Consider the following 24,295-nt stretch of genomic DNA (forward strand, 5'->3'; position numbering starts at 1 on the left):
TTTTCATGTTTGAGAAGGTATCATCTCTCTTTTTCCTTTTCGATATGTAGAATTTTTTTTTTTTTAAAGATTTTATTTATTTATTTGTCAGAGAGAGAGAGGGAGAGAGAGCAAGCACAGGCAGACAGAATGGCAGGCAGAGGGAGAAGCAGGCTCCCTGATGAGCAAGGAGCCCAGTGTGGGACTCGATCCCAGGACGCTGGGATCATGACCTGAGCCGAAGGCAGCTGCTTAACCAACTGAGCCACCCAGGCGTCCCTGTAGAATATTTTCTATATTTGAACATGAACCCTTTGTCAGATATATGTACTGCAAATATTTTCCTCCACTGTGTGGTTTACCTTTTTATTTCAAATGGTAAGCAGAAATTCTTAAATTTAACCTAGTCTAATTTATCCATCTTGTCTTTATGATGACTGCTTTTTTTGTTTCTTATTTAAGAATTTTTGACTACTCACGGATACGAAGATATTCTTTTGTGCTACTTTTAGAAACTTTGTTTTACTTTTCTTATTTAGTCTTTGTATAAGTTTGCTAGGACTGCCATAACAAAATGCCACAGACCAGCTGTCTTACCAACAGAAATTAATTTTTTCACAGTTCTGGAGGCTAATAGTCTAAGATCAAAATGTTGGGAGGTTTGGTTTCTTATGAGGCTCCTCTCCTTAGCCTGCATGTAATTACCTTCTTCCCCTTATCTCACGTGGTCTTAACTCTGTGCAGGTGTTCATTTGTGTGTGTCTGAGTGTCTATATTTCCTCCTTTTTTTTTTTTTTTTTTTAGTTTTATGTATTTATTTGATGCAGAGAGAGAGAGAACACAAGCAGAGGGAGCAGTGGGCAGAGGGAGAGGGAGAAGCATGCTCCCCCTGAGCAGGGAGCCCAATGTGGGGCTCTATCCCAGGACCCTGGGATCATGACCTGGGCCGAAGTTAGAGGCTTAACAAACTGAGTCACCCAGGCACTCAATGTTTCCTCTTCTAATAGGGACAGCAGTCTGATTAGATTAGGGCTCACCATAAAGACTTTATTTTAATTTAACCACCTCTTTAAAGGGCGTGTCTCCAAATACAGTCACATTCTGAGGTTCTGGAACTATATATTTTGGGGAAAACAGTTCATCTATATATTTATTTTTTAAAAAGATTTTTTTTATATATTGGACAGAGAGTGGCATGGCGAGAAAGGGAGCACAAGAAGGGGGGAGTGGGAGAGAGAGAAACAGGCTTCCCGCTGAGCAGGGAGCCCCACGCAAGGCGTGATCCCAGGATCCTGGGATCATGGCCTGAGCTGGCCTGAGCCGAAGGCAGACGTTTAACGACTGAGCCATCCAGGTGCCCTGAATATTTATCTTTTCATGTGCCCATTGGCCATTTATTTATCTTCTCCTGAGAAATCTCTCCTCACTTCCTTTGCCTATTTTTAAATTGGGTTATTTGTCTTTTTATTATTTTATTTTTTTAAAAAGATTTTATTTATCCATTTGAGAGAGAGAGAGTGAGAGAGAGCATGAGAGGGGAGAAGGTCAGAGGGAGAAGCAACTTTCCATGGAGCTGGGAGCCGGACGTCGAACTCTATCCCAGGATTCCGGGATCATGACCTGAGCCAAAGGCAGTCGCTCAACCAACCGAGCCACCCAGGCGCCCTGTCTTTTATTATTGAGTTGTAACTTTGTATATTATACATACAAGCTTCTAAATATCTGATTTGCCAGTATTTTCTTTCATTTCTGTGGGCTTTCTCCTCACTTTCTCGGTAGTATCTTTGAGGCATTAAAGTTTTTAATTTTTTCTTTCTTTCTTTCTTTTCTTTTTTTTTTTTTTTTAAAGATTTTTATTTATTCATTTGACAGAGAGAGACACAGTGAGGGGAAATGGAAGAGGGAGAACAGGCTTCCCGCCCAGCAGGGAGCCCAATGTGGGGCTCAATCCCAGGGCCCTGGGATCATGACCTGAGCCGAAGGCAGACTCTTAAGGACTGAGCCACTCAGGAGCCCCTTAATTTTCTTTTTATAAAAGATTTTATTTATTTATTTGACAGGGAGCACTAGCAGTGGGGAGAGGCAGAGGGAGAGGGAGAAACAGACTTCCCACTGAGCAGGGATGTCGATGTGGGGCTCTATCCCAGGACCCTGAGATCATGACCTGAACGAAAAGGAAGACATTTAATTGATTGAGCCACCTAAGCGCCTCTGAAAGCTTCTAATTTTAATAATGCTCAGTTTATCTACATTTTTTTGTTGTTGTTTACACTTTTGGTGTCATATCTAAGAAACGGTGGCTTAAAACAAGCTCCCAAAGATTTACACTTGTATTTTCTTCTTAGAAGTTTTATGGGATTAGATTTTATGTTTAGGTCTTTGATCTGTTTTGAATTAATTTTTTATAAATTATGTAAGGTAAGGGTGGGTCCAACTTCATTCTTTGGCATATGGATATCCAGTTTTTCCTAGCAATGTTTGTTGAAAGGTTTGTTCTTTCCCCCATTGAATTGTTATAGCACCTTTATTGAAAATCAGTTGACTCTAATTGTGAGGGTACATTTTTGGATTCTCAAATTAGCTCTTATGTTTGTCTTTATGCCAGTTCCAAACTGTCTTGATCAGTGTTAGCATTTTGACGGGAAATGTGAGTCCTTTAACTTTGTTCCTTTATTTCAAGATCATTTTGATTATTCTGGGTCCTTTGTATTTTCTGTGAATTTTGGGATCAGCTTGCAATTTCTGCAAACAGATTAACTGGAATTCTTTTTTTTTTTTTTTTTTTTTTAAGATTTTATTTTTGGGATGCCTAGGTGATACAGTTCGTTGAGTGTCTGACTCTTGATTTCAGCTTAGGTCATGATCTGAGGTTTGTAGGATCGAGCCCTGCATCGGGCTCCACACTGAGCTCAGAGTTGGCTTGGGACTCTTTCTCCCTCTGCTCTCCCTCCCCCACCAAAATAAATAAATCTTTTTTTTTTTTTTTTTTAAGATTTTATTTATTTATTTGACAGAGAGAGAGATCACAAGCAGGCAGAGAGGCAGGCAGAGAGAGAGGAGGGAGCAGGCTCCCTGCCAAGCAGAGAGCCCGATGCGGGGCTCGATCCCAGGACCCCGAGATCATGACCTGAGCCGAAGGCAGCGGCTTAACCCACTGAGCCACCCAGGCGCCCCTAAATAAATCTTAATTTTTAAAAATGTTTACTTTTAAGTAATCTCTGCATCCAACATGGGGCTTGCACCCATGACCCTGAGATCAAGAGTCACATGCTCCACTGACTAAGCCAGGCAGGCGCCCCAGATTAGCTGCAATTTTGATAGGGTTTATGTTGAATCTGTAGATCATTTTGGGGTGTATTACTGTCTGAACAATATTAAGTCTCTGATCTATGAATAGGAGATGTCTTTCCATTTAGTTGGGTCTTCTCTATTTCAGTAATGTTTTGTAGTTTTTAGAGTATAAGGTTTGGGGCATTTGGCTTGGTCAGTTGGTAGAACATGCTACTTGTGATGTCAGCGTTTAAGTTCGAACCCCACACTTAATGTAGAGATTACTTAAAAATAAAATCCTAGGGGCACCTGGGTGGCTCAGTGGGTTAAGCCTCTGCCTTCCGCTCAGGGTCCTGGGATCGAGCCCCACATCAGGCTCTCTGCTCAGCAGGGAGCCTGCTTCCCACTCTCTCTCTGCCTGCCTCTCTGCCTACTTGTGATCTCTGTCTGTCAAATAAATAAATAAAATCTTTAAAAAATAAATAAATAAAATAAAATCCTAAAACAAAAAAGAGTACAAGGCCTACCATTTTTTTGGTTAAATTTATTCCTACATATTTTACTCTTTTTGATGCTATTACAAATGAGTTTTTAAAATTTTATCTTTTATTTGATCATTGTTGGAGTAGTGTTTATTCTCCTATTATTTTCTAAACATTTATGGGACCTTTAGTAAGGTATCTACCTTTTTATTCCTGATAATTGGTTGGTTGTACTTCTCTTTTTTATCCTTTATCAGCCTTGGCAGTGTTTTATCAATGTTTTAGTGCCTTTATTTATTTATTTAAATGTTTTATTTATTTATTTATTTAAATATTTTATTCATTTATTTGAGAGAGAGGGAAAGAATGAGCAAGAAAGAGAGAAAGCACCAGTCAGGGGAGGGGCAGAGAAGCAGACTCACCGCTGAGCAGGGATCCTGATGTGGGACTCTATCCCAGGATTCTGGTATTATGACCTGAGCCCAAGGCAGAGGCTTAACTGTCTGAGCCACACAGGTGCCCTAGAGATTTTATTTATTTATTTGAGAGAGAGAAAGAGAGTGTGCACGTGTGCACAAGCCGGGGAGGGACAGAGAGAGGGGAGAAGCAGATTCCCTGCTGAGCAGGGAAACCTACATGAGGCTCTATCCCAGGACCCAGGAATCATGACCTGAGCTGAAGGCAGATGCTTAACTGAATGAGCCACGTAGTTGCCCCCCCCTTTTTTTTTTAATTATTTATTTGACAGAGAGAGAGAGAGAGAGAGAGAGAGAGATCACAAGTAGGCAGAGAGGCAGGCAGAGAGAGGAGGAAGCAGGCTCACTGCTGAGCAGAGAGCCCGATTCGGGGCTCGATCCCAGGACCCTGAGATCATGACCTGAGCCGAAGGCAGAGGCTTAACCCACTGAGCCACCCAGGTGCCCCAGTTGCCCCTTTTTAAAGCCTTTCAAGAACAATCTTTTGGTTTTGTTGATTCTTTTTACTTTGTTTTATATTTCATTTCTTTATTCTTTTTTTCCACTTTGCTTTATTTTACTCTTCTTTTTTGTTCACTTTTTGGGATGTGTATTTAAATCATTGAGTTTTACTTTATACTTCCTTTACACTTTCTGCATTAAAGCTATAATTTACTTTGGCTTTCATTAAAGCATCTCATCAGTTTGGGTATGTCATGCTTTCTTGATCATTCAGTATTGAATATTTTAAAATTTTTGTTGTGCTGTCTTCTTGGAAACACTAGTTATTTTGTAGGGTACTTATTAATTTCCTAATAGAGATTTCTTAAAATTTCTTTTTAATTAATTTTTAGCTTAATTTTACCTAATTCTATTTAATTCAGAGTATATGGTCTATGATTTCAGTCCTTTGTTCTTTGTTGAGACCTAATTTATGACTTGGTATAAGATTGATTTTGGTAAGTGTTTCATGTATGACAGAAATACATACATTCATTACCCTTGTGATGTAATACCACTTTTATTTACCCTAGTTATTGGTATATAAATATAAAAATTAAGTTTTTGTTACTTTTTAAATTCATATTATCTATTGGTTAATGAGCGAAGTATGTTTCCCATTATGATTATGCATTTTTCTCTTAATTTTGTCAATTTTGTGTATATTGAGGGTATGTTAGGTGGATACAGATTTGGAATTGTTTTATCTTCCTGGTTAGATTGAGACTTTTATCATTATGAAATACCCCTGTTTTATCTTTAGGAATTTTTGATTTTGTCTGATATTAGTGTAGCTATTTGGTAAGTATTTGCATGGTAGATCTTTTCCCATTAGTCTACTTTTAACCTTTTTATGTACTTATATTTCTGTTTTCTCTTTTAGAAATAGTGTACAGTTGGATTTTGCTTTTTTAAATTAGTCTAAAAAATCTTTGTATTTAATGGACTATTACTTTATTTGCATTCCATGTAACTTCTAATTTATTAGGGCTTAAATCTATCATCTTAACTATTTCTATTTGATACCTATTCCATGTTCTTTTTTCTCTCCTCTCATTTTTTAATTAAAATAGTTTATTTTTTATTACTTCAATATTTTCTATATCAGTGGGTTTGTTACTTATGGATTATCTTATATTCTTTTAATGATTATCTTAGAAATTACAACATCTACCCTTAACTTACTAAAATCTAATATAAGTGAATGCTGTTACTACTTACTGGATGATGTAAAGATCTTAGAATACTGTAATTCCACTGTCCCTTTTTGTGCAAGTGCTATTGCACTATATTTTAATTTTATATTTGTTTAAACCTCCAAGTCATTTTATTACTATTTGAAATCATGACCATTTGTTTGGATTTACCCATATGTTTATTATTTTTATTGCTATTTATTCTTTCCTTCGTTTTCAGCTTCCTTCTAGGATGATTTTCCTTACTTCTGAAGAATACACTAGTGTTTCCTTTTAAAAAAAAGGAGAGAGAGAGAGTGAGTGAGAGTAAGAGAGAGAACAGGGGCAGAGAGAGAGAAAGTGGGAGAAGCAGATTGCCCTGCTGAGCAGGGAGCCCTACGTGGGGCTGGATCCCAGTCATGGCTTGAGCTAAGGCAGAGGCTTTAACCAACTGAGCCACCCAGGTGCCCCATCCTAATCTTTCCTTTTGTGGAGTATACTATTGATAAATTCTCTCAGTTTTTGTTTGTCTGATAATATATAATGTACATTTTGTGTAATGCTGTTTTTTGAACGCTAAGTTGGCAATTTTTTTTTCCTTTTTTAAGATTTTATTTATTTGTCAGAGAGCGAGAGAGAGCACAAGCAGGGGGAGCAGCAGGGGGAGAGAGAGAAGCAGGTTCCATGTTGAGCAAGGAGCCGGAGGTGGGACTCAATCCCAGGACCCTGGCATCATGACCTGAGCTGAAGGCAGCCACATAACTGACTGAGTCACCCAGGCGTCCCATATTAACCCTTATTTTAATGTCTTATTGAAAATTCTTTTTTTTTTTTTAATTTATTTATTTGAGAGGGAGAGAGAGTGAGAATAGTGGGGAGGGGCAGAGGGAGAGAGAATCTTAAGCAGACTTTGTGCTAAATGTAGAACCCAAGGCAGAGCTCAGTCTTACAACTCTGAGATCATGACCTGAGCCGTATTTTTTTTTTTTAAAGATTTTATTTATTTATTTGACAGAGAGAAATCACAAGTAAGCAGAGAGGCAGGCAGAGAGAGAGGAGGAAGCAGGCTCCCTGCTGAGCAGAAAGCCCGATGTGGGGCTCGAATCCAGGACCTGGGATCATGACCTGAGCCGAAGGCAGCGGCTTAACCCACTGAGCCACCCAGGCGCCCCAACCTGAGCTGTATTTAAGAGCTGGGGAGCTTAACCAACTGTGCCACCCAGATGCCCCTGACTGAAAATTCCTGTTATTTGTATTCTTCAAGAATCTGTTTCTCCTGCTCATTTTTTTCTTGGTTCTTAGTCAGATTTTGTGTTCATCAGTGCCAGGTTATATAAGAGAAAAATTTGAAGCTGTGAGTGATGTTATCTTTCTCCTTGAGGGTTTACTGTTGCTTCTCATAGGCAGCTAGGTTGAGACATCAGAAATCATAGATTACTTTGAGTACAGATTAAAATGTTTGGAACTTTGGCCTTACTTCAAAGGATCGATCTGTTTCTGGTTTAGACTTTCTTATAAGGTAGGCTGTGTGGGTTGGTATTAGTTTCTGCTCAGTTTCTTGGCCTATCATCCTCTGCTTTTGGGCAGGGAGAAGGAAATGTCAAATGCTAGGCTTGCTTCTCTAAGAATTCCCTCTTCTATCTCATTCTGTGGATAGCTGTCTGAAGTCTTCTGACATATCCTATTTTTCTGTGTGTTTTTATCCATCTCTTCTTCTTCTTCTTCTTTTTTTTTAGATTTTATTTATTTATTTGACCCAGAGAGACAGCAAGAGAGGGAATACAAGCAAGGGGAGTCTGAGAGGGGGGAGAAACAGGCTTCCCACTGAGCTGGGAGCCTGATGTGGGATTCAAACCTAGGACCCTGGGATTGTGTCCTAAGTTGAAGGCAGACACCTAACCAGCTGAGCCACCCAGGCGCCCCGTCCATCTCTTCTTGATCTGGCGAGAAGCTTTTTCCAAATAGCCTAGTTTTCCATTTAATCACTTAAAAAAAAAAAAAGCATTGAAATAAGTGTATTTTGCCAAATCTTATAGCATTGTATGTTTCATTTTCTTTGTTTTGCATGTTTAAAGATTTTATATTGCCTGCTTGTTATATTTGTTCTATGATTTGAATTACAAGTGAAAAGTTCTGGTGATCAGTTTGTATTAATTTCTCTTTAATGAATAGGTAGATTTGGGACAGTTCTTTTAGTCTTAAAGGTGAAGTTCTGTCATTTGTTACTCAGGTTAGGGTATTGTGGTATGTTAGCTGCCCTGGCTCTATTATAGTGTTCATATCTGAAGAACTTAAAGCTAAGTAAATCAAAGTAAATTAAGCATACATGTGGAAGTGGATTTTGTCTGCATCTTAGACACCTCTCCAGATAAATTTAGAATAAAATTTGTAGAGTTTTTCCTTACAGTGTTGCTTTCTTTCAGTGTGAAGGCTTAGAATCGTCTTTAAAGGATGCCAGTTTTGAGAAGGAGTCAACAGAAGCACAAAGTTTGGAGGTAAAAACAGTACCTATAATTATAAAAGCTGGGGTTAAGATTTTTACTAGATATCATAAACTTTAAGGAAAATGTATCTCCTCAAAATTATTTTAAAAGAAATGTGAAAGAGCATTTCTAGATGTTAAAAACTTAAAGAAAAAGTTAATTATAGGAAATGGAACATTAGGTAACATAAAATATTTTTAAAAATTTGAACTTTGCTTGCTAACTTGTTTTGAGCGAGGCATATTCAGTTTGCTGGAACCTAGGGCCTTATAGAAGCTCTTTATTTTTCATTCTTGGGAATGAAATGTATTAAGTAACCATCCCTTTTTTTGATGCTTTTTGCTCTAGAAAGGAAAAAAATAGAAAGATTCATTTTCATAAATTTAGGAATAGTTGGCAGGAATAAATTATGTAAATTGTGGCAATACGTGCCTTTACTTCATCCCCCTTGTATTAGGAGCTTAGACTAGAATTAGACCAAAGATTTATGTTGTAAGCAGTGATGTGCTGGTAAAGGTTTAATAGCTGGCTCTCTGAAAAGCAGGAGTCCTTGTTTGTAGCATTTGCTTGGTTCTGTTTTGTAAATACTTCCAATTTCAAGGTACCAACATGATGTCACTGAATGTAGGGTTTGGAAGAGATAACTTATAGTCAGCTCTCTTGAGCCAGGTATGATTTGGCTAGTAATAAGAAGGGAAATAATAAAAATTTGTCATTTAGCTAAGCTACAATAGATTAGAGTAAATGCTATTTGTTATTATTTAGAGATGGAAGTATTGTCAGAAGCATACTAATACTAAAGTAGAAAACAATGGATTTGTACTTTTGGTATATGTGTTCAGACAGTCCAGCTCGGCTGTTATCAATCACTGATGTCTGTAACCATCAGAAAGTCTATTATTATAACACTGGATATTAACTAAATGGAATTAAAATAGAAATTTTAAAAAAAGCTATAGATTATGTCTCAAAATTTCCTCGTAGAGCCCAAAAGAAGTTATAAATTGAATTCCAAATGGAGTAAATTTCTTAATCTTTTCTTTCTTCATTTGTTACCTATAATATCCTCAAGAACTTGTTGAAATTGTTTTATTTACTGATCTTCTGTTTTATCTCCTCTTCCAGCAGTAACTTCTTAGTTTGATTAAAAAAAAAGAATCACAGAAAGCATTTAGCCTAGTAACAGGAAAGCAAAAACTGGACAGAAAAGGCATTTATTCAAGTTTGGTAGTATTGTGGATAAAATAAAGCACACCAATTTATTCTTTTTTTTTTTTTTTTAACACCAATTTATTCTTAAGGCATTGAATTTACATTATCTAGCAGGAAAATTTAAATGAACATTTTAGAACTTTTTCTCCTATTTTTATAATTTTAAAAAACTTGTGATTTTTATTTTTAAGCTTGGTAGATATAAACTATATATGATATAATTTAAAAATTTGATGGTTGAATCAGTAGATAAAATCTAAACAGTACTGTAATTTTGATTCAAGTCAGGGAATTCAAATAATCAAATAACCAAAGTTGGAAAATACATATAAACAAGTTTTTTAACCACTGTAATATAATATGTACTTGTTCTTTTTTATTTTGGTCTCTGTTAAATTCTTTGAATCTTTTGGTTTTTTTTTTTTTTAACAAGTTTGTTGAAGAATCACAAATATCAGAGGTATGTTTATTACAGTATTTAAATCCAATTGGAATGATTCAGTAACTAATCATTTAAAATGAAAAAGGTCCAGGGATGCCTGGGTGGCTCAGTTGTTAAGCAGCTGCCTTTGGGTCAGGTCATGATCCCAGGTTCCTCGGATCAAGCCCTGTGTTGGACTCCCTGCTCAGCAGGAAGCCTGCTTCTCCCTTTCCCACTCCCTCTGCTTGTGTTCCTGCTCTCACTGTTCTCTCTGTCCAATGAATGAATAAAATCTTTAAAATTAAAAAGGTCCCAGAAAATAATTCAATGCAGAACATTATTATGAAGTAGTCTTGATTATTTTTTGAGTTTATTTTTTATTATGTCTTTAATCTTACTGAATCAGACTTATTTCTCATTTTTTCCCTTTATAATGCTCTAGAGTAGAGGTTGGCAAACTATATTCTTTTTTTTTTTAAAGACTTTATTTATTTATTTGACAGAGATCACAAGTAGGCAGAGAGACAGAGGGGGTGGGAAGCAGGCTCCCCGCTGAGCAGAGACCCTGATGCAGGGCTCTATCCCAAGACCTTGAGATCATGACCTGAGCCGAAGGCAGAGGCTTAACCCACTGAGCCACCCAGGTGCCCCGGCAAACTATATTCTGGACTCTCCGCCTGTTTTTTTGTTTTGTTTTTTACTATAGTTGATACAAACTAGATTAGTTTCATGTATACAGCATAGTGATTGAACATCTCTATACTTTATGCTATGCTCACCACAAGTATAGCTACCATCTGTCAACATACAATGCTATTACAGTCTCATTGACTGTATTTTCTATGCTGTACCTCTTATTCCCATGACTTAATTCATTCCATTAATTGGAAGCCTGATCTCCCATTCACCCCTCATTTTGCCCATGCCCCTCACCGTCTTTCCTGTGGCAACCATCAGTTTATTCTCTAAATTTATAAGTCTGATTCTGCTTTTTGTTTATTTGTTTTTTGTTTTTGTTTTTTTTTTTAGTTTACACATATGAGTGCAATCATTTGACATTTATCTTTCTCAGTCTGACTTATTTCACTTAGCAAATACCATCTAGGTCCATCCACACTGTCACAAGTGGCAAAAAAAACTCATCATTTTTTATGGCTATGTAATATTCCATTGTGTATATATACCACCTCTTCTTTATCCATTCATCCATTGTTGAACAGTTATGTTTCTTCCCTATTTTTGTTATTGTAAATAATGCTTCAATAAACATATATATATATATATATATCTTTTTGGATTGGTGTTTGTTTTTTTTTTAATAAAAAGTAGTGGAATGATTGAATCATATATTATTTCTACTGCTTTCCACAGTGGCTGTACCAGTTTATATTCCCAGCAACAATGAACAACAGTTCCTTTTTCTCCACATCCTTGCCAACACTTGTTATCTCTTGTCTTTTTGATTTTAGCTATTTTGACAGGTGTGAGATGACACCTTATTGTGGTTTTGAATTGCATTTCCTTGATGAATGATGCTGAGGATTTTTTCATGTGTCTCTTGGCCATCTGTATGTCCTTGGAGAAATGTCTGTTCAGGTCTTCTGCCCATTTTTAACCAAATTGTTTGGTTTGTCCACCTGTTTTTGTAAATAAAATTTTATTGGAACACAGCCAAACTCCTTCATTTACATGTCTTTGCATTCTTACTACATGGGCATATTGGGACAGAGACTACATGGCCTAAAAGCCTAAAATATTTACTCTCTGGCTCTTTGTAGAAAAAAGTTTGCTGACCCCTGCTAGCATTGCTGTTATTTAAATGGTATAAAAATGTACAAATATGTAAACTAAATTTATTTGATTTATAACACATGTGTTTGATTATACTTGTCTGATTTATCATAACCCAGAAGTCCTATTCTTGTCTTACAAAGTTGGCTTCCTTTTTTAGACGGTCTATGAAACTCTGAACAAGACTAAATCTGAACTTGAGGATGAAATACTTTTTCTGGAAAACCAGTTAGAAAAAGAGAAATCTAAACATTCTGAACAAGATGAATTGGTAAGGTTTTTGTTAAATGAGAATGTAGGAAAAGGAAGGTTACTGAATTTTAAGAAATTAATACGTATTGGGGTGCCTGGTGTCTGACTCTTGATCTCAGATCTCAGCTCTGGTAGAGATCTCAGAGTCATGTGTTCAAGCCTTATGTTGGACTCTGTGCTGGGCCTGGAGCCTACTTAAAAAAAAAAATGGTATCAGTTAAGGTATTGTATGCATTCTAAAAAAATCCAAAAAATACAGAAGGCTGTTAAGTAGAAAGTAAAATTTTCAAGATCCACTAGCTTTTTTTTTTTTTTTTTTTTTGTATATGTTAGGGGTTACCATTACCATGTTAAGTATCTTGCACATTTTAGAGAGATTTTCTATATGCACTGTGAAGTAGCTCACATAAATAAAGTTGAATAATCACATACATGGTAGATTTTTTTTATTATACTCAAAAGGTATTTTGAGAACATTTTAACTTTGCTTTGTCCTTTATTTTAAAATCTGTTATAAGGAATATCTAGATGTGTGTGATTATTTAGTAAGATATGTCAGTGAACTTAATCTTGAGCTTATATAGCTTAAACATCATGAAATATTAAAGATGAAATACTATTGCTGTCTAACTTTCATATAAAATCTCTAAGCATATGGCTGACAAGTTTTCTTAGAGTCCTCATTTTTTTTTTTTTTTTTTTTTGAGTAGATGTATTTAGGTTAACAATGTAGCTAAGGTATGTGGTGTCTTAGAAGCTAGAGAGATTTTAGTGAATAAATAGTCATTTATTGATCGATGTTGTCTTTCCAGATGGTGGATATTTCAAAAAGGATACAGTCCCTAGAAGATGAATCAAATTCTCTTAAATCACAAGTGACTGAAGTAAGTTGAATTAGCCTAGAAGGTCTGTTGCTTTTGAAAATCATTTTAATTTTATTGTTTTATGTTTAAAGAAGAAGATGTAATACTAGAATTTGAGATATTGGGGTCTTAGATATAGTTCCCTTGTAGAAGATACTTCAGGAAGGTTCATTTTTTTATTGGACAGATACTTATTGAATTCTTGCTATGTACTGGTCATTGTTGGAAGGCGCTTGGCACTTAATTTTAGTAGACAAAATATACAGGAAAGCTCTCATATAGTTTAAATTCTAGAAAGAGAGGCAGATAATAAAAAGTTAACAAAATTTGCTACACAGTACATAAAAGATTATAAGTGGTTAAATCCTTTATCCAAGGCCACATGACAAGTTCATGGCAGAGCCACGTCTGGACCCTGATTCTAGACTGGACTTTTTTTTGCTACCCCACACTGCTTTTCCTATTAATATTGGTGTGTTTTTTACTTTAATTCCATGTTTTAGGGAGTATGTGTAAAAAAGAACTATTGTATTAAATAAGTTAATAAATTAAATTTAAATTTAAATTTAAATAAATTTACAATTTAATTAATAAATTAAAATAAATAAAAAATAAATACGTAAATTCTTATAAGCTTAATGTATTGTGTTTTACTTAGGCCAAAACAACCTTCAGAGTATTTCAAATGAATGAAGAACGACTTAAGATAGCTCTAAAAGATGCTTTGAGTGAAAATTCCCAACTTCAGGAAAGCCAGAAACAGGTTTGTACTCTATAGGGACTTGTAAACGGTGAATATATAATTATAAATGTTCTGGGCATACTCATGACTGACCCATGCTAGGGGCAAGATTAGCCTTTTCCTGGGAAGCAGGAGAGCAGGACTATCTCCCGTATATCCTTTGGTGTCTCTTTTATATAGTGTGCAAATTGTATACTCCTGGCACCTTGTTCCTCCAGTAGTTAAAGTAATCCAGGGCAAATTTTAATAATCACAGCAAATAGCATTTAGTACCAACTCCTTAAAGCCAGACTGAAGGAAGGAAGAGAATTATTGAAGCTATGGGTCTGGGGCCTAAAGATAGAAGCAGTTCTGGTGGTAGATCAAATGAGGATTTAGCTTTAACCTTTTCCTTCTTTATAGATAGATAGATAGATAGATACTCTCACACACCCAAATATATTTCCTGTCTCACTATTCTTCCAATACAGGAGAATTTTTCCATGAGAAAATTTTTCATTGATTACATTATTTGCAGTTTTTTAAAAAAATGTTACAACTGAGCCACATAATGTGCTCTAAATGTTCTGTTTTACCCAACATTTTCTTTGCTCTAGGGTAACTGTTTTGTTTCCTATATACTTGTCTGTATATCTGTCTTCTGGAGATGCTGAATATCTTATTTATGCATTCAAATGCTTTGTTAATATACTGATTTTATATTTTTTTCTTGAAGCAATCCTTCCCGGGGTCTTCCATCCTCCTGGTTTGATAGGAATTTGTTTTCTAGGTCTGTTAATGCTTCTGCTGTCCCGAGATTTCACTTCTCTCCCACTGTCTTTCTTCTGTGTTGTATCTTTTATTTTCTCTTTCTAAGATGTGCTCTTTTGTGGTTAATTCTCTCGGTAAGCTTCTTGAGAAAGAGATGTAGATGCTAACTTTTTAAGAATTTACATCTTCTTGGGGCACCTGGGTGGCTCAGTGGGTTAAGCCGCTGCCTTCGGCTCAGGTCATGATCTCGGGGTCCTGGGATCGAGCCCCGCATCGGGCTCTCTGCTCAGCAGGGAGCCTGCTTCCTCCTCTCTCTCTGCCTGTCTCTCTGCCTACTTGTGATCTCTCTCTGTCAAATAAATAAATAAAATCTTTAAAAAAAAAAAAAGAATTTACATCTTCTTTTTTTAAAGATTTTATTTATTCATTTGACAGACACAGATTACAAATAGGCAGAGAGACAGGCAGAGAGAGAGGGAGAAGCAGGCTCCCTGCTGAGCAGAGACCCGGATGCAGGGCTCAATCCCAGGACCCTGGGATCATGACGTGAGCTGAAGGCAGAGACTTTAACCCACTGAGCCACCCGCGCATCCCAAAAATTTACATCTTCTTGAGAACATCTTCATTTTGGTTGGATATCTTCTGAGTTGAAATATTTTTTTTTCTTGAAATTTTGACATTATTGATCTATTGTGTTCATTTTCCAGTACTGCTTTTGAGAAGTCACATACTATTTGGATTACTGGATCTTTCTTTGTGATCTGCTCTTTTCCTCCCTGGAAGCTTTTAATATCTTTCATTGTTTCTGTTTCTCCAAAATGTCATTATGAGTGTTGGTGTTTTTTCATACATTTGTTGGATACTCTTAGTTTAGAAACTCTTGCTCTTGATTGAGTTCTGGGAAGTTACTTCTTGCTTTTGGGGGGATTTTTATATGATTATACAATAATTATTTGAAGATGTCCTCTTTGATTTCTTTGTTTATATGGAAGTTTTATTGACTTATTCTTGTATATTTTTCAATTTTAAGGGTTCTTTTTGTTTTGCTTATGCCTCTTCTTAATTTATGCAAGCCATGTTCTTATCTTGGTGATATTTTATTTTATTTTTTCTTTTTGAAGTGTTTTTCAGTTCCCTGAGTTGTCTTGTTTCCTTTAGTTTCTGTTTTGGTTGTATCTTTTATCTAAGAGTTTCTTTTTAAAGTCAAGTATTAGGTGATTCATGGCAGTCTGCTCATTTGATAGTGAAACTCTCCATGTCTAATTGGAAGCTCTGTGTGTGTTATTGGGAGTCTCTTCTGTAGGGTAATGTGCCTAGGATGTTTCATTGGAAGATCCCCAATTGTTAGCATTTGAAGACCATTTTCCATAGGGATGATACCTCCTCATTCCTATTTGAGAGGTAGAAGCCCATTTGCCAACAGTGAGATGAGCAGCTTAGAGAGGTAAGGGTTGTTGGTTTGTCATTATTTAGTGAGTCATCTTTCACTTAATACTTGTATGTTTTCAATATTTTACTCACACTTTCACCTGGGGCATGTGTCTGAGAGTTTCATATTCTACCTCTCTAGAGAATAACTTTCTAAGCTTTTGCCAGATGTGTATGTATGTGTAAGTATGTGTGTGGGGATGTGTGCATGCATGTGAAAGATGAGAGTGGGAGGGAGGGATGAATGGAGAATAAGAATGTGTGTGTATGTGTGTATATTTATATATGTGCAGGGAGAACACGAGGGACTTTCTAACTTTTTTTGTACATACTTTCAGGCAGTTCTTCTCTTTTAGTCCCACTTATACCTCTAGTATTAGTGCCCCCAAATTAAGAGCATTTTGTGTTGTATTAAATCAACCTGCATTTGGACTTTCCCATCTTCTGAGTAAATTTCAGCTTTGCTCGTCTGCTAAATCTTTTTTTTTTTTTTAGTATTTTATTTATTTATTTGACAGAGAGAGAGATCACAAGTAGGCAGAGTGAGAGGGGGAAGCAGGCTCCCTGCTGAGCAGAGAGCCCGATGTGGGCTTGATCCCAGGACCCTGAGATCATGACCTGAGCCAAAGGGAGAGGCTTAACCCACTGAGCCACCCAAGCACCCCTGGTCTGCTTAATCTTTTACTATACTTCATTCTCTTTCTACATTTTTTTTTTTTTTTTTTTTTTTCCAGAGAGAGTGAGCTGGAGGGAGGGGTAGAGGGAAGAGGGAGAAATCTTAAGCAGGCTCCATGCCCAGTGGGGAGCATGATGTAGGACTCAGTCCCAAGACCCTGAGATCAGGACTGGAGCCGAAATCAAGAGTCACTCAAGTAGCTGGGCCATCCAGATGCCCCTCTACTTTCCACTTCTAGAATTACTTTTTTCTCATTGCCTATTTTCTTTTTCCTTGTGGGTTTATGCTGCTGCTTTTTTTCCTTTTCCTAAGTCTTTTAGTAGGTTTACTTTCAATTTAGTAGATTACAGGAGAAGGAGGTGGTAAACCTTGTATAAAATTGCTCTGTTGTAATAAAAACTGGCCTTTTCTAGCTTGAAAAAATTTCATCTAGGTTGTCTTCTTTTTTTCTTTTTTGTTGAAAGATTTATTTATCTATTAGAGAGAGAGGGGTTGGGAGGGGCAGAGGGAGAGGAAGAGAGAAATTTAAGCAGACTTCACGTTGAGTGTGGAGCCTGACACGAGGTTTGGTCACAACACGGAGTTCATGACCTAAGCAGAAATCAATAGTCAGATGCTCAATCAACTGTGCCACCCAGGCAACCCTAGATTGTCTTACTCTTTCCACTTGCTTTCATGTAATTCCTTTTTAATCACAAACGTTTTGAAATAAACTGTTCTGTATTCACTGATGTCATGTTCTAATAACACTCCTTCTCTAACTTCTTAAGATTGCATGCTGGGTATGCAGTTTCTTTCTTTTTTCTTATATATATTTTTAAAGATTATTTATTTATTTATTTGAGAGAGGGAGTTAGCTAGAGAGAGTGAGCTAGAGAGAGTGAGCAGGGGGAGCATTAGATGGTGAGGGAGAAGTAGACTCCCTGTTGAGCAGGGAGACCTACGTGGGGCTCCATCTCAGGACTCTGGGATCATGACCTGAGCTGAAGGCAGGTACCTAACGAACTGAGCCATCCAGGCGCCCCTGGGTATGCAGTTTCTTTAGTAACTCACTGGAGTCCACCTAATCAAAAATTCAAAATTTTGTCTTCAATCCTCCTTTGTTTTTAGTCTGTTCGTGTCCTCTTAATTCTGTTACACATGTGTAGAAAAAGTTGTTTTCTTGTGCTAAGAAATATGCTAATGAAGCCTTGGTTTTACAGAGAAATCCAATAATTACTGTTTGATAGAATTAAGTTTTAAAGATTTAATAAATTTGGACTTTCATATTTATATGGGCCATTTCTTTTGTGAATTGCTTGCTCATTCATTTTTTTCCTATTTTTTTGACTTCTAAGATCGTTTTGCATGTGAAGGTTATTAATCATTATTGCATATGTTATAAAAATTCCTTTCTAGTTACTTGTTTGTTTTTAGATTTTGTGCTACTTTTTGATTTGTGAAGCTTCTAAGTGTTATATAGTCAAATCTGTATTTTATAACTATACTTACCTTTTGTGTCATGTTCAAAAAATATTTCCTGTAAAAGTATATATGTAAAAAAGATTGATTTTGCAGAATTTAATCTCTTCCACATTAATGGTATCTCTGGAAGTTTAGTTATCTTAACTATAAAACAGCACATGATTTTTTAAAAAAAATATAGGACTTAAGGGATGGTAAGAAATGACCAAATCTAACATATATGTATGTTCCAAAAAACATTTGATTTGCTATAAATTTTTTTTAAAGATTTTATTTATTTATTTGACAGAGAGAGAGGTCACAAGTAGGCAGAGAGACAGACAGAGAGAGATGAGGAGAAGCAGGCTCCCTGCTGAGCAGAGAGCCCGATGCGGGACTCGATCCCAGGCCCCTGGGATCATGACCTGAGCCGAAGGCAGAGGCCTAACCCACTGAGCCATCCAGGCGCCCCATTTGCTATAAATTTATAATATAAATCAGTTGAACAGTGTTTAAGTTTAAATGTTTCTTATTTTACATTGTCTTTCTTGAAAATTCTTTGAAATCAGGAGACTGCCCTTTATTCCCTTCTTTCCTTCTTTCATTCTTCCCCACTTCCCTTCTCAGCAACATATTGTGTTGTATAATACCTATTAATGATACATCTAAATATATAAAGAAATTCCTCTACACATAAGTATGAAAAATAATGAGCTGTTTTTTGGGGGGGGGGTTGAACTTTTAGCTTTTACAAGAAGCTGAAGAATTGAAAGAACAAGTGAATGAACTTAATAAACAGAAAATAGCATTTGAAGACTTCAATGTAGATGCCGAACAAGTTCTGTGTGATAAAGAAAATCAGATTAAGGTAAGTGGCCCTGCTGGTTTTAGTGACTGTGAGTCAGCTAGAATTTTGTACTAATTTTGAAATTTGAAAATTTTGTCTTAGCAGCTTTCACTTTTATAATTATTTGGTCAAAATTGAGTACATGTACTTCTTTGGCATTCATTTTAATTTGTACCAGTATTGTCATTCTTGCTCCCAAATCCTCCTTGAAGACTTACAGATTTGTAACATATATTATATATTTTGTAATAATATGTATTATATCTTTTATAATATATATCATATATTAGATATTAATAATATCTAATTCTATTAAGAAGAAGTTGGAAAGAATTTTAGAAATTAGATGAAATTATATGTACTGGCTTAGATATCTGTAATACCTAGATTAGCTGGTGTATGTACTTTCACGGAGAATGAATAGTTTTCAAAAAATAAGTCTAATTGAAACTTGACTCTGGTAGGAATATAATAATTGATATTATGTAGTATTTGTTCACCTTTTCCTACTCCTTGTTTGCCTCATTGTAGCTCTTTTTCTTGCCTGCTCTTTTAAATCTTGTGCTTTCAAGCTGCAAATAGATACTCAGGTGTGAGTATTCAGTAATAAAATGTAAAGCTAAAATTCTGTAATCTATGCATTAAAGTGGAGGTTACCATCATGAAACCTATATATTTATGCTCTTTACGTTGTTACTAAGAATGTTTTGAAGATTCTAGCTTTAGGAGTTGTATGCATAATTTGGTATATTGTTTTATTTTTTTCCCTAAACTTACCCTACTGAAGAACTTGGATTCTTCCTAAACAAAACAAGAATGAGATGCTAATCTCAAATTCAGTCAAAGCTGTAAGCCATGTTATTTGTGCCTGGAACACTCAAGGGGGAAGAGATTGGAGGGTGGAAATTATAAACCAGAATGGGTTTTTAGGTGGGTCCTTCCACAGAAATACATGGTATAGTCATTTTATTATGTATGATGCTAGAAAATCTTTATTTGAGAAAATTCAAAAAGGACTGTTGGAAAGCCTGTAATGTAGCAATTCAGATTCTGTTATATATATATTTTTCTTTATTTCAGTTGAACTCTTTAGGTAGTCATTAACTTGAAAAAATCAGATATGTAAAATCTGTGATCTTTTTATGTATCATGTGTCTCATTTGCAGAGTTGGTTGACCTCACACAAAATTTATTCATTTAATGGCCATTCTAATTTGTGGCATGTGAAGAATGTCCTATAAGAAAATGTTTTGTTACCTTATAGTGATGTGATGTATTTAGCAAAAATAGACCATTAGGAATAAACAGCTTTGGTATTTAACTTGTAAGGTTTTTTTTTTAAATTAACATATAATGTATTATTTATTTCAGGGGTACAGGTCTGTGATTCATCAGTCTTACACAATTTACAGCACTCACCATAGCACATACCCTCCCTAGTGTCCATCACCCAGACACCCTATCCCTCCCAGCCCCTTCTCCACTCCAGCAACCCTTAGTTTGTTTCCTGAGATTGAGTTTTTTATGGTTTGTGTCCCTCTCTGGTTTGGTCTTATTTTATTTTTCCTTCCCTTCCCATATAATCCTCTGTCTTGTTCTCAAATTCCTCATATTAGTGAGATCATATGATAACTTGTAGAGTTTAATAGTCAATAAATGTTAAAGTTTTTGAGGGTATTTACATATCTTACTATCAGCTGGTGAATAATGGCTCATGTACTGTTATCTATATAGATTGATTTTTAAACTGTGACTGCACATTCAGAAGTTATAAATCAGTTAGCAAAAGACATTACCCTCTTTCTCTTTTCTCCCTTTTTTATTAAATGTCAAGTCGCTGACTGAGCGCCTGATAAAGATGAAAGATTGGACTGCTGTGCTGGGAGAAGACATAGCAAATGATGATAACTTGGACTTGGAAATGAATGAATCAGAAAATGGTATGCGATTGTCAAGTTGTGATTCATCCTCTTTTGCTAAAAATCATGAGTCTCTTGTATTTTCTTTTAGTTCCCTGTGTGCACCATGGTCTTTGTTTTGTTTTGTTTTTGGCTTTCAAGGATTTTTTTTTTACTTTAAATTCAATTAATTAACATAAAATATATTATTGGTTTCAGAGGTAGAGTTCAGTGATTTATAAGATTTATATAACACGCAGTGCTTGTTACAACACATGCCCTCCTAATGTCCATCCCTACCTAGATACCCCATTCCTCCACTCATCTCCTTTCTAGCAACCCTCAGTTTGTTTCCTATGATTAAGAGTCTCTTATGGTTTGTCTTCCTCTGATTTCATCTTGTTATATTTTTCCCTCCCTTCCCCTATGATCCTCTGTTTTGTTTCTTAAATTCCACACATGAGTGAGGTCATACGATAATTGTCATTCTCTGATTGACTTATTTTGCTTCGTGTGTTATATACCCTCTAATTCCATCCATGTTGTTGCAAATGGTAAGATTTCATTTTTTTGATGGCTGTGTAATATTCACATATATATACACACACACCCCGCATCTTTATCCATTCATCTGTCAGTGGACATCTGGCCTCTTTCCATAGTTTGGTTATTGTGGACATTGCTGCTATAAACTTTGGGGTGCAGGTGTCCCTTTGGATCACTACATTTGTATCTTTGGGGTAAATACCCACTAGTGCAATTGCTGGGTTATAGGGTAGCTCTATTTTCAACTTTTTGAGGAGCCTTCATACTGTTTTCCAGAGTGGCTACACCAGTTTGCATTCCTAAGAACAGTGTAAGATGGTTCCCTTTTCTCTGCATTCTTTTTTTTAATAAAGATTTTATTTATTTATTTGACAGAGAGAGATCACAAGTAGTCAGAGAGGCAGGCAGATTGAGAGAGAGGAGGAAGCAGGCTCCCTGCTGAGCACAGAGCCTGATGCGGAGCTTGACCCCAGGACCCTGGGATCATGACCTGAGCTGAAGGCAGAGGCTTAACCCACTGAGCCACCCAGGCGCCCCTTTCTCCACATTCTTGCCAACATCTTTCATTTCCTGACTTGTTAATTTTAACTGTCTGACCAGTATGAGGTGGTATATCTCATTGTGGTTTTGATTTGTATTTCCCTGATGGTGAGTGATTTTTGAGCATTTTTTCATGTGTCTGTTGGCCATTTGGATGTCTTCTTGGATAAGTGTCTGTTCATGTCTTTTGCCCATTTCTTAACTGAACTATTTGTTCTTTGTGTGTACCATGTTCTTCATGCAATTCTGCTTTGGCACATCTTCTTCATCTATCTCTAATACTCTGTCCCTCTCTTGCCATCCCTTTTTTTTTTTTTTTTTTTTTTAAGATTTTATTTATTTATTTGACAGAGAGGTCACAAGCAGGCAGAGAGGCAGGCAGAGAGAGAGGAGGAAGCAGGCTCCCTGCTGAGCAGAGAGCCCGATGCGGGGCTCGATCCCAGGACTCTGAGATCATGACCTGAGCCGAAGGCAGCGGCTTAACACACTGAGCCACCCAGGCGCCCCTTTGCCATCCCTTATTATTAAGCTTCGGTTAGAATACTGCCTTTTTATTTATTTATTTATTTTTTATTTTTTTAAAGATTTTTTATTTATTTATTTGACAGAGAGAAATCACAAGTAGGCAGAGAGGCAGGCAGAGAGAGAGGAGGAAGCAGGCTCCCTGCTGAGCAGAAAGCCCAATGTGGGGCTTGAACCCAGGACCTGGGATCATGACCTGAGCCGAAGGCAGCGGCTTAACCCACTGAGCCACCCAGGCGCCCAGAATACTGCCTTTTTAGTAAATATTTCTCCAAACTCCTCGGACAGACTTACAGCTTCTTTCCTCCATGTTCTTTTTATATATTGTATATTTTCACATTGCATCATAATAATTTCAGTGCCTGTTTTTCCCTGTCATGTCAAGTAATCATTTGAATGGGTGGGTAGTTTAAAAAATGAGTGTTATGTAGACGAATACCTTAGGATATTGGTTTTTGTTTGTATGTTTTAATTAGATGGCTCAGTACTTTAATCCTGTCCATCACAAATTGTTATCACCACTGCTGGTTATGGTCTGGAAACTCAAGCAGGAGTTAGGTTCACTATAGATGCTCATTGTATTTTCAAACCATTTCTTTGACTTGAAAAAAGAATTTTTTGTTGACATAACTGTAGATTCATTGGAAATTGCAAAAAGAATACAGAAGTGTTTTGTTTCTCTTTTACTAGTTTCTCCCAGTGGTAACTCTTCTGACCTTTGTGTCCTGTCTCTTTTTTCTCCTTCTACCCTCTGCATAATTAATACATATTAAGAAGCAGAAGGTATGATTTTTTTTTTTTTTAGAGATTTCTTTGGTGATACCATTAATGCACTGAAAGAAAACTATGTTCCAAAAGTGAATACATGTGCTTTGTTTTATTCTGCTTTATCTTACAAGAAGCAATTCCTTTTGTAATGAGAAAATGCAAATTTGTTTAATGTCCTTTTAATTTGGAGTATAATTGCACTTATATTTTGTATGCTGAAAGATTTCAAGAATAGTTGAGACCTTCTTATTATAAATTTGTTCTTGGAGTGAGTAGTGAAGAACCTCGTTAAATGAAATCGTGGTACTTTCAGTGCCTTATTATTTAGCTTCTTGGGAGCATGTCCAAGGCTATCCTGCCTTATATCAAATTCTTTTTTGTAGCAAGAAGGGTGATTATAAGGCTCTAGTTGCATGGAACTAATAAAATCACTTGGATGTCTGTTTTGGAGTGGCACTGTTTCCCCAATTTATTGTTTTTGTTTTGTTTTGTTTTTTACTATAGATAATCAACCAAAAGGAGCTTTGAAGACGTTGGTTCATGCTGCTAAGGTTTGCATTACTGCATAAATATAAAGAATATAGAGAAGGAAATAGAACTTGGGTTAAATCTGTATGTCCTTAGTAATTATTTTAAAAGCCTATTTTATAGTTACCACCATAGAAGCAATCTAAATTTTCAGAGGTGATCAGGATTTCTTTATCAATTGCTTCTTTCTTTTCTATAATAAGTTTGGAAATTCATATTGTTAATTTTTAGAATGTATCATAATATAGATTTTTAAAGTCTATACTAATGTTTTTGGATAAGGAATATATTAAAAATATTTAGTGTATTTTCTCTCATGTTTCTATCTTTGAGCATTCTTCTTCTGATAGTAGTATTTTCCTATATTCCTGTTGTCCCATATCCTAATTTGAGAAGTAAATGCTAGGTTCACTTTCTTCTGGTTTATCCCTTCTCCTTTCCATTGTACTAGTGGTATCTTGATCTTTACTGAACTTTGCGAAGGCTTGGTAATGTAATTTGAAGGTTGCTTTAATTAAAACTTCTGTGTTGAAAGTAAATATAATGAAAATAGCTTTTTAATAGAATACCTTTTTAATAATAATATAATAAAAATGAATAATACTAATTATTATATAAATAATATTTAATAAATAATAAATAGAATATCTTTTAAATTTTAATAAAATACCTTTTTAAGGATGAGTTATTGATCTTCTCTGTCTCTGTTCTGACATTTACAAC

The 24,295-nt window shown here is 35.9% G+C and overlaps 1 protein-coding gene across 1 annotated transcript in view; it reads left to right on the forward strand.

Annotated features, from left to right (window-relative positions):
• MIA2 (MIA SH3 domain ER export factor 2) overlaps positions 1 to 24,295 on the forward strand; it is an 85,681-nt gene that overhangs the window by 29,482 nt on the left and 31,904 nt on the right. The window contains 8 exon segments of the mRNA XM_047737127.1: positions 8,286 to 8,357; positions 9,991 to 10,017; positions 11,930 to 12,040; positions 12,834 to 12,905; positions 13,543 to 13,647; positions 18,669 to 18,791; positions 20,605 to 20,710; positions 23,549 to 23,595. Of these exon segments, the coding sequence (XP_047593083.1) occupies positions 8,286 to 8,357; positions 9,991 to 10,017; positions 11,930 to 12,040; positions 12,834 to 12,905; positions 13,543 to 13,647; positions 18,669 to 18,791; positions 20,605 to 20,710; positions 23,549 to 23,595 (663 nt within the window).

The sequence above is a fragment of the Lutra lutra genome, chromosome 7 (assembly GCF_902655055.1).
Source record: "Lutra lutra chromosome 7, mLutLut1.2, whole genome shotgun sequence".
Classification (NCBI taxonomy): Eukaryota; Metazoa; Chordata; class Mammalia; order Carnivora; family Mustelidae; genus Lutra; species Lutra lutra.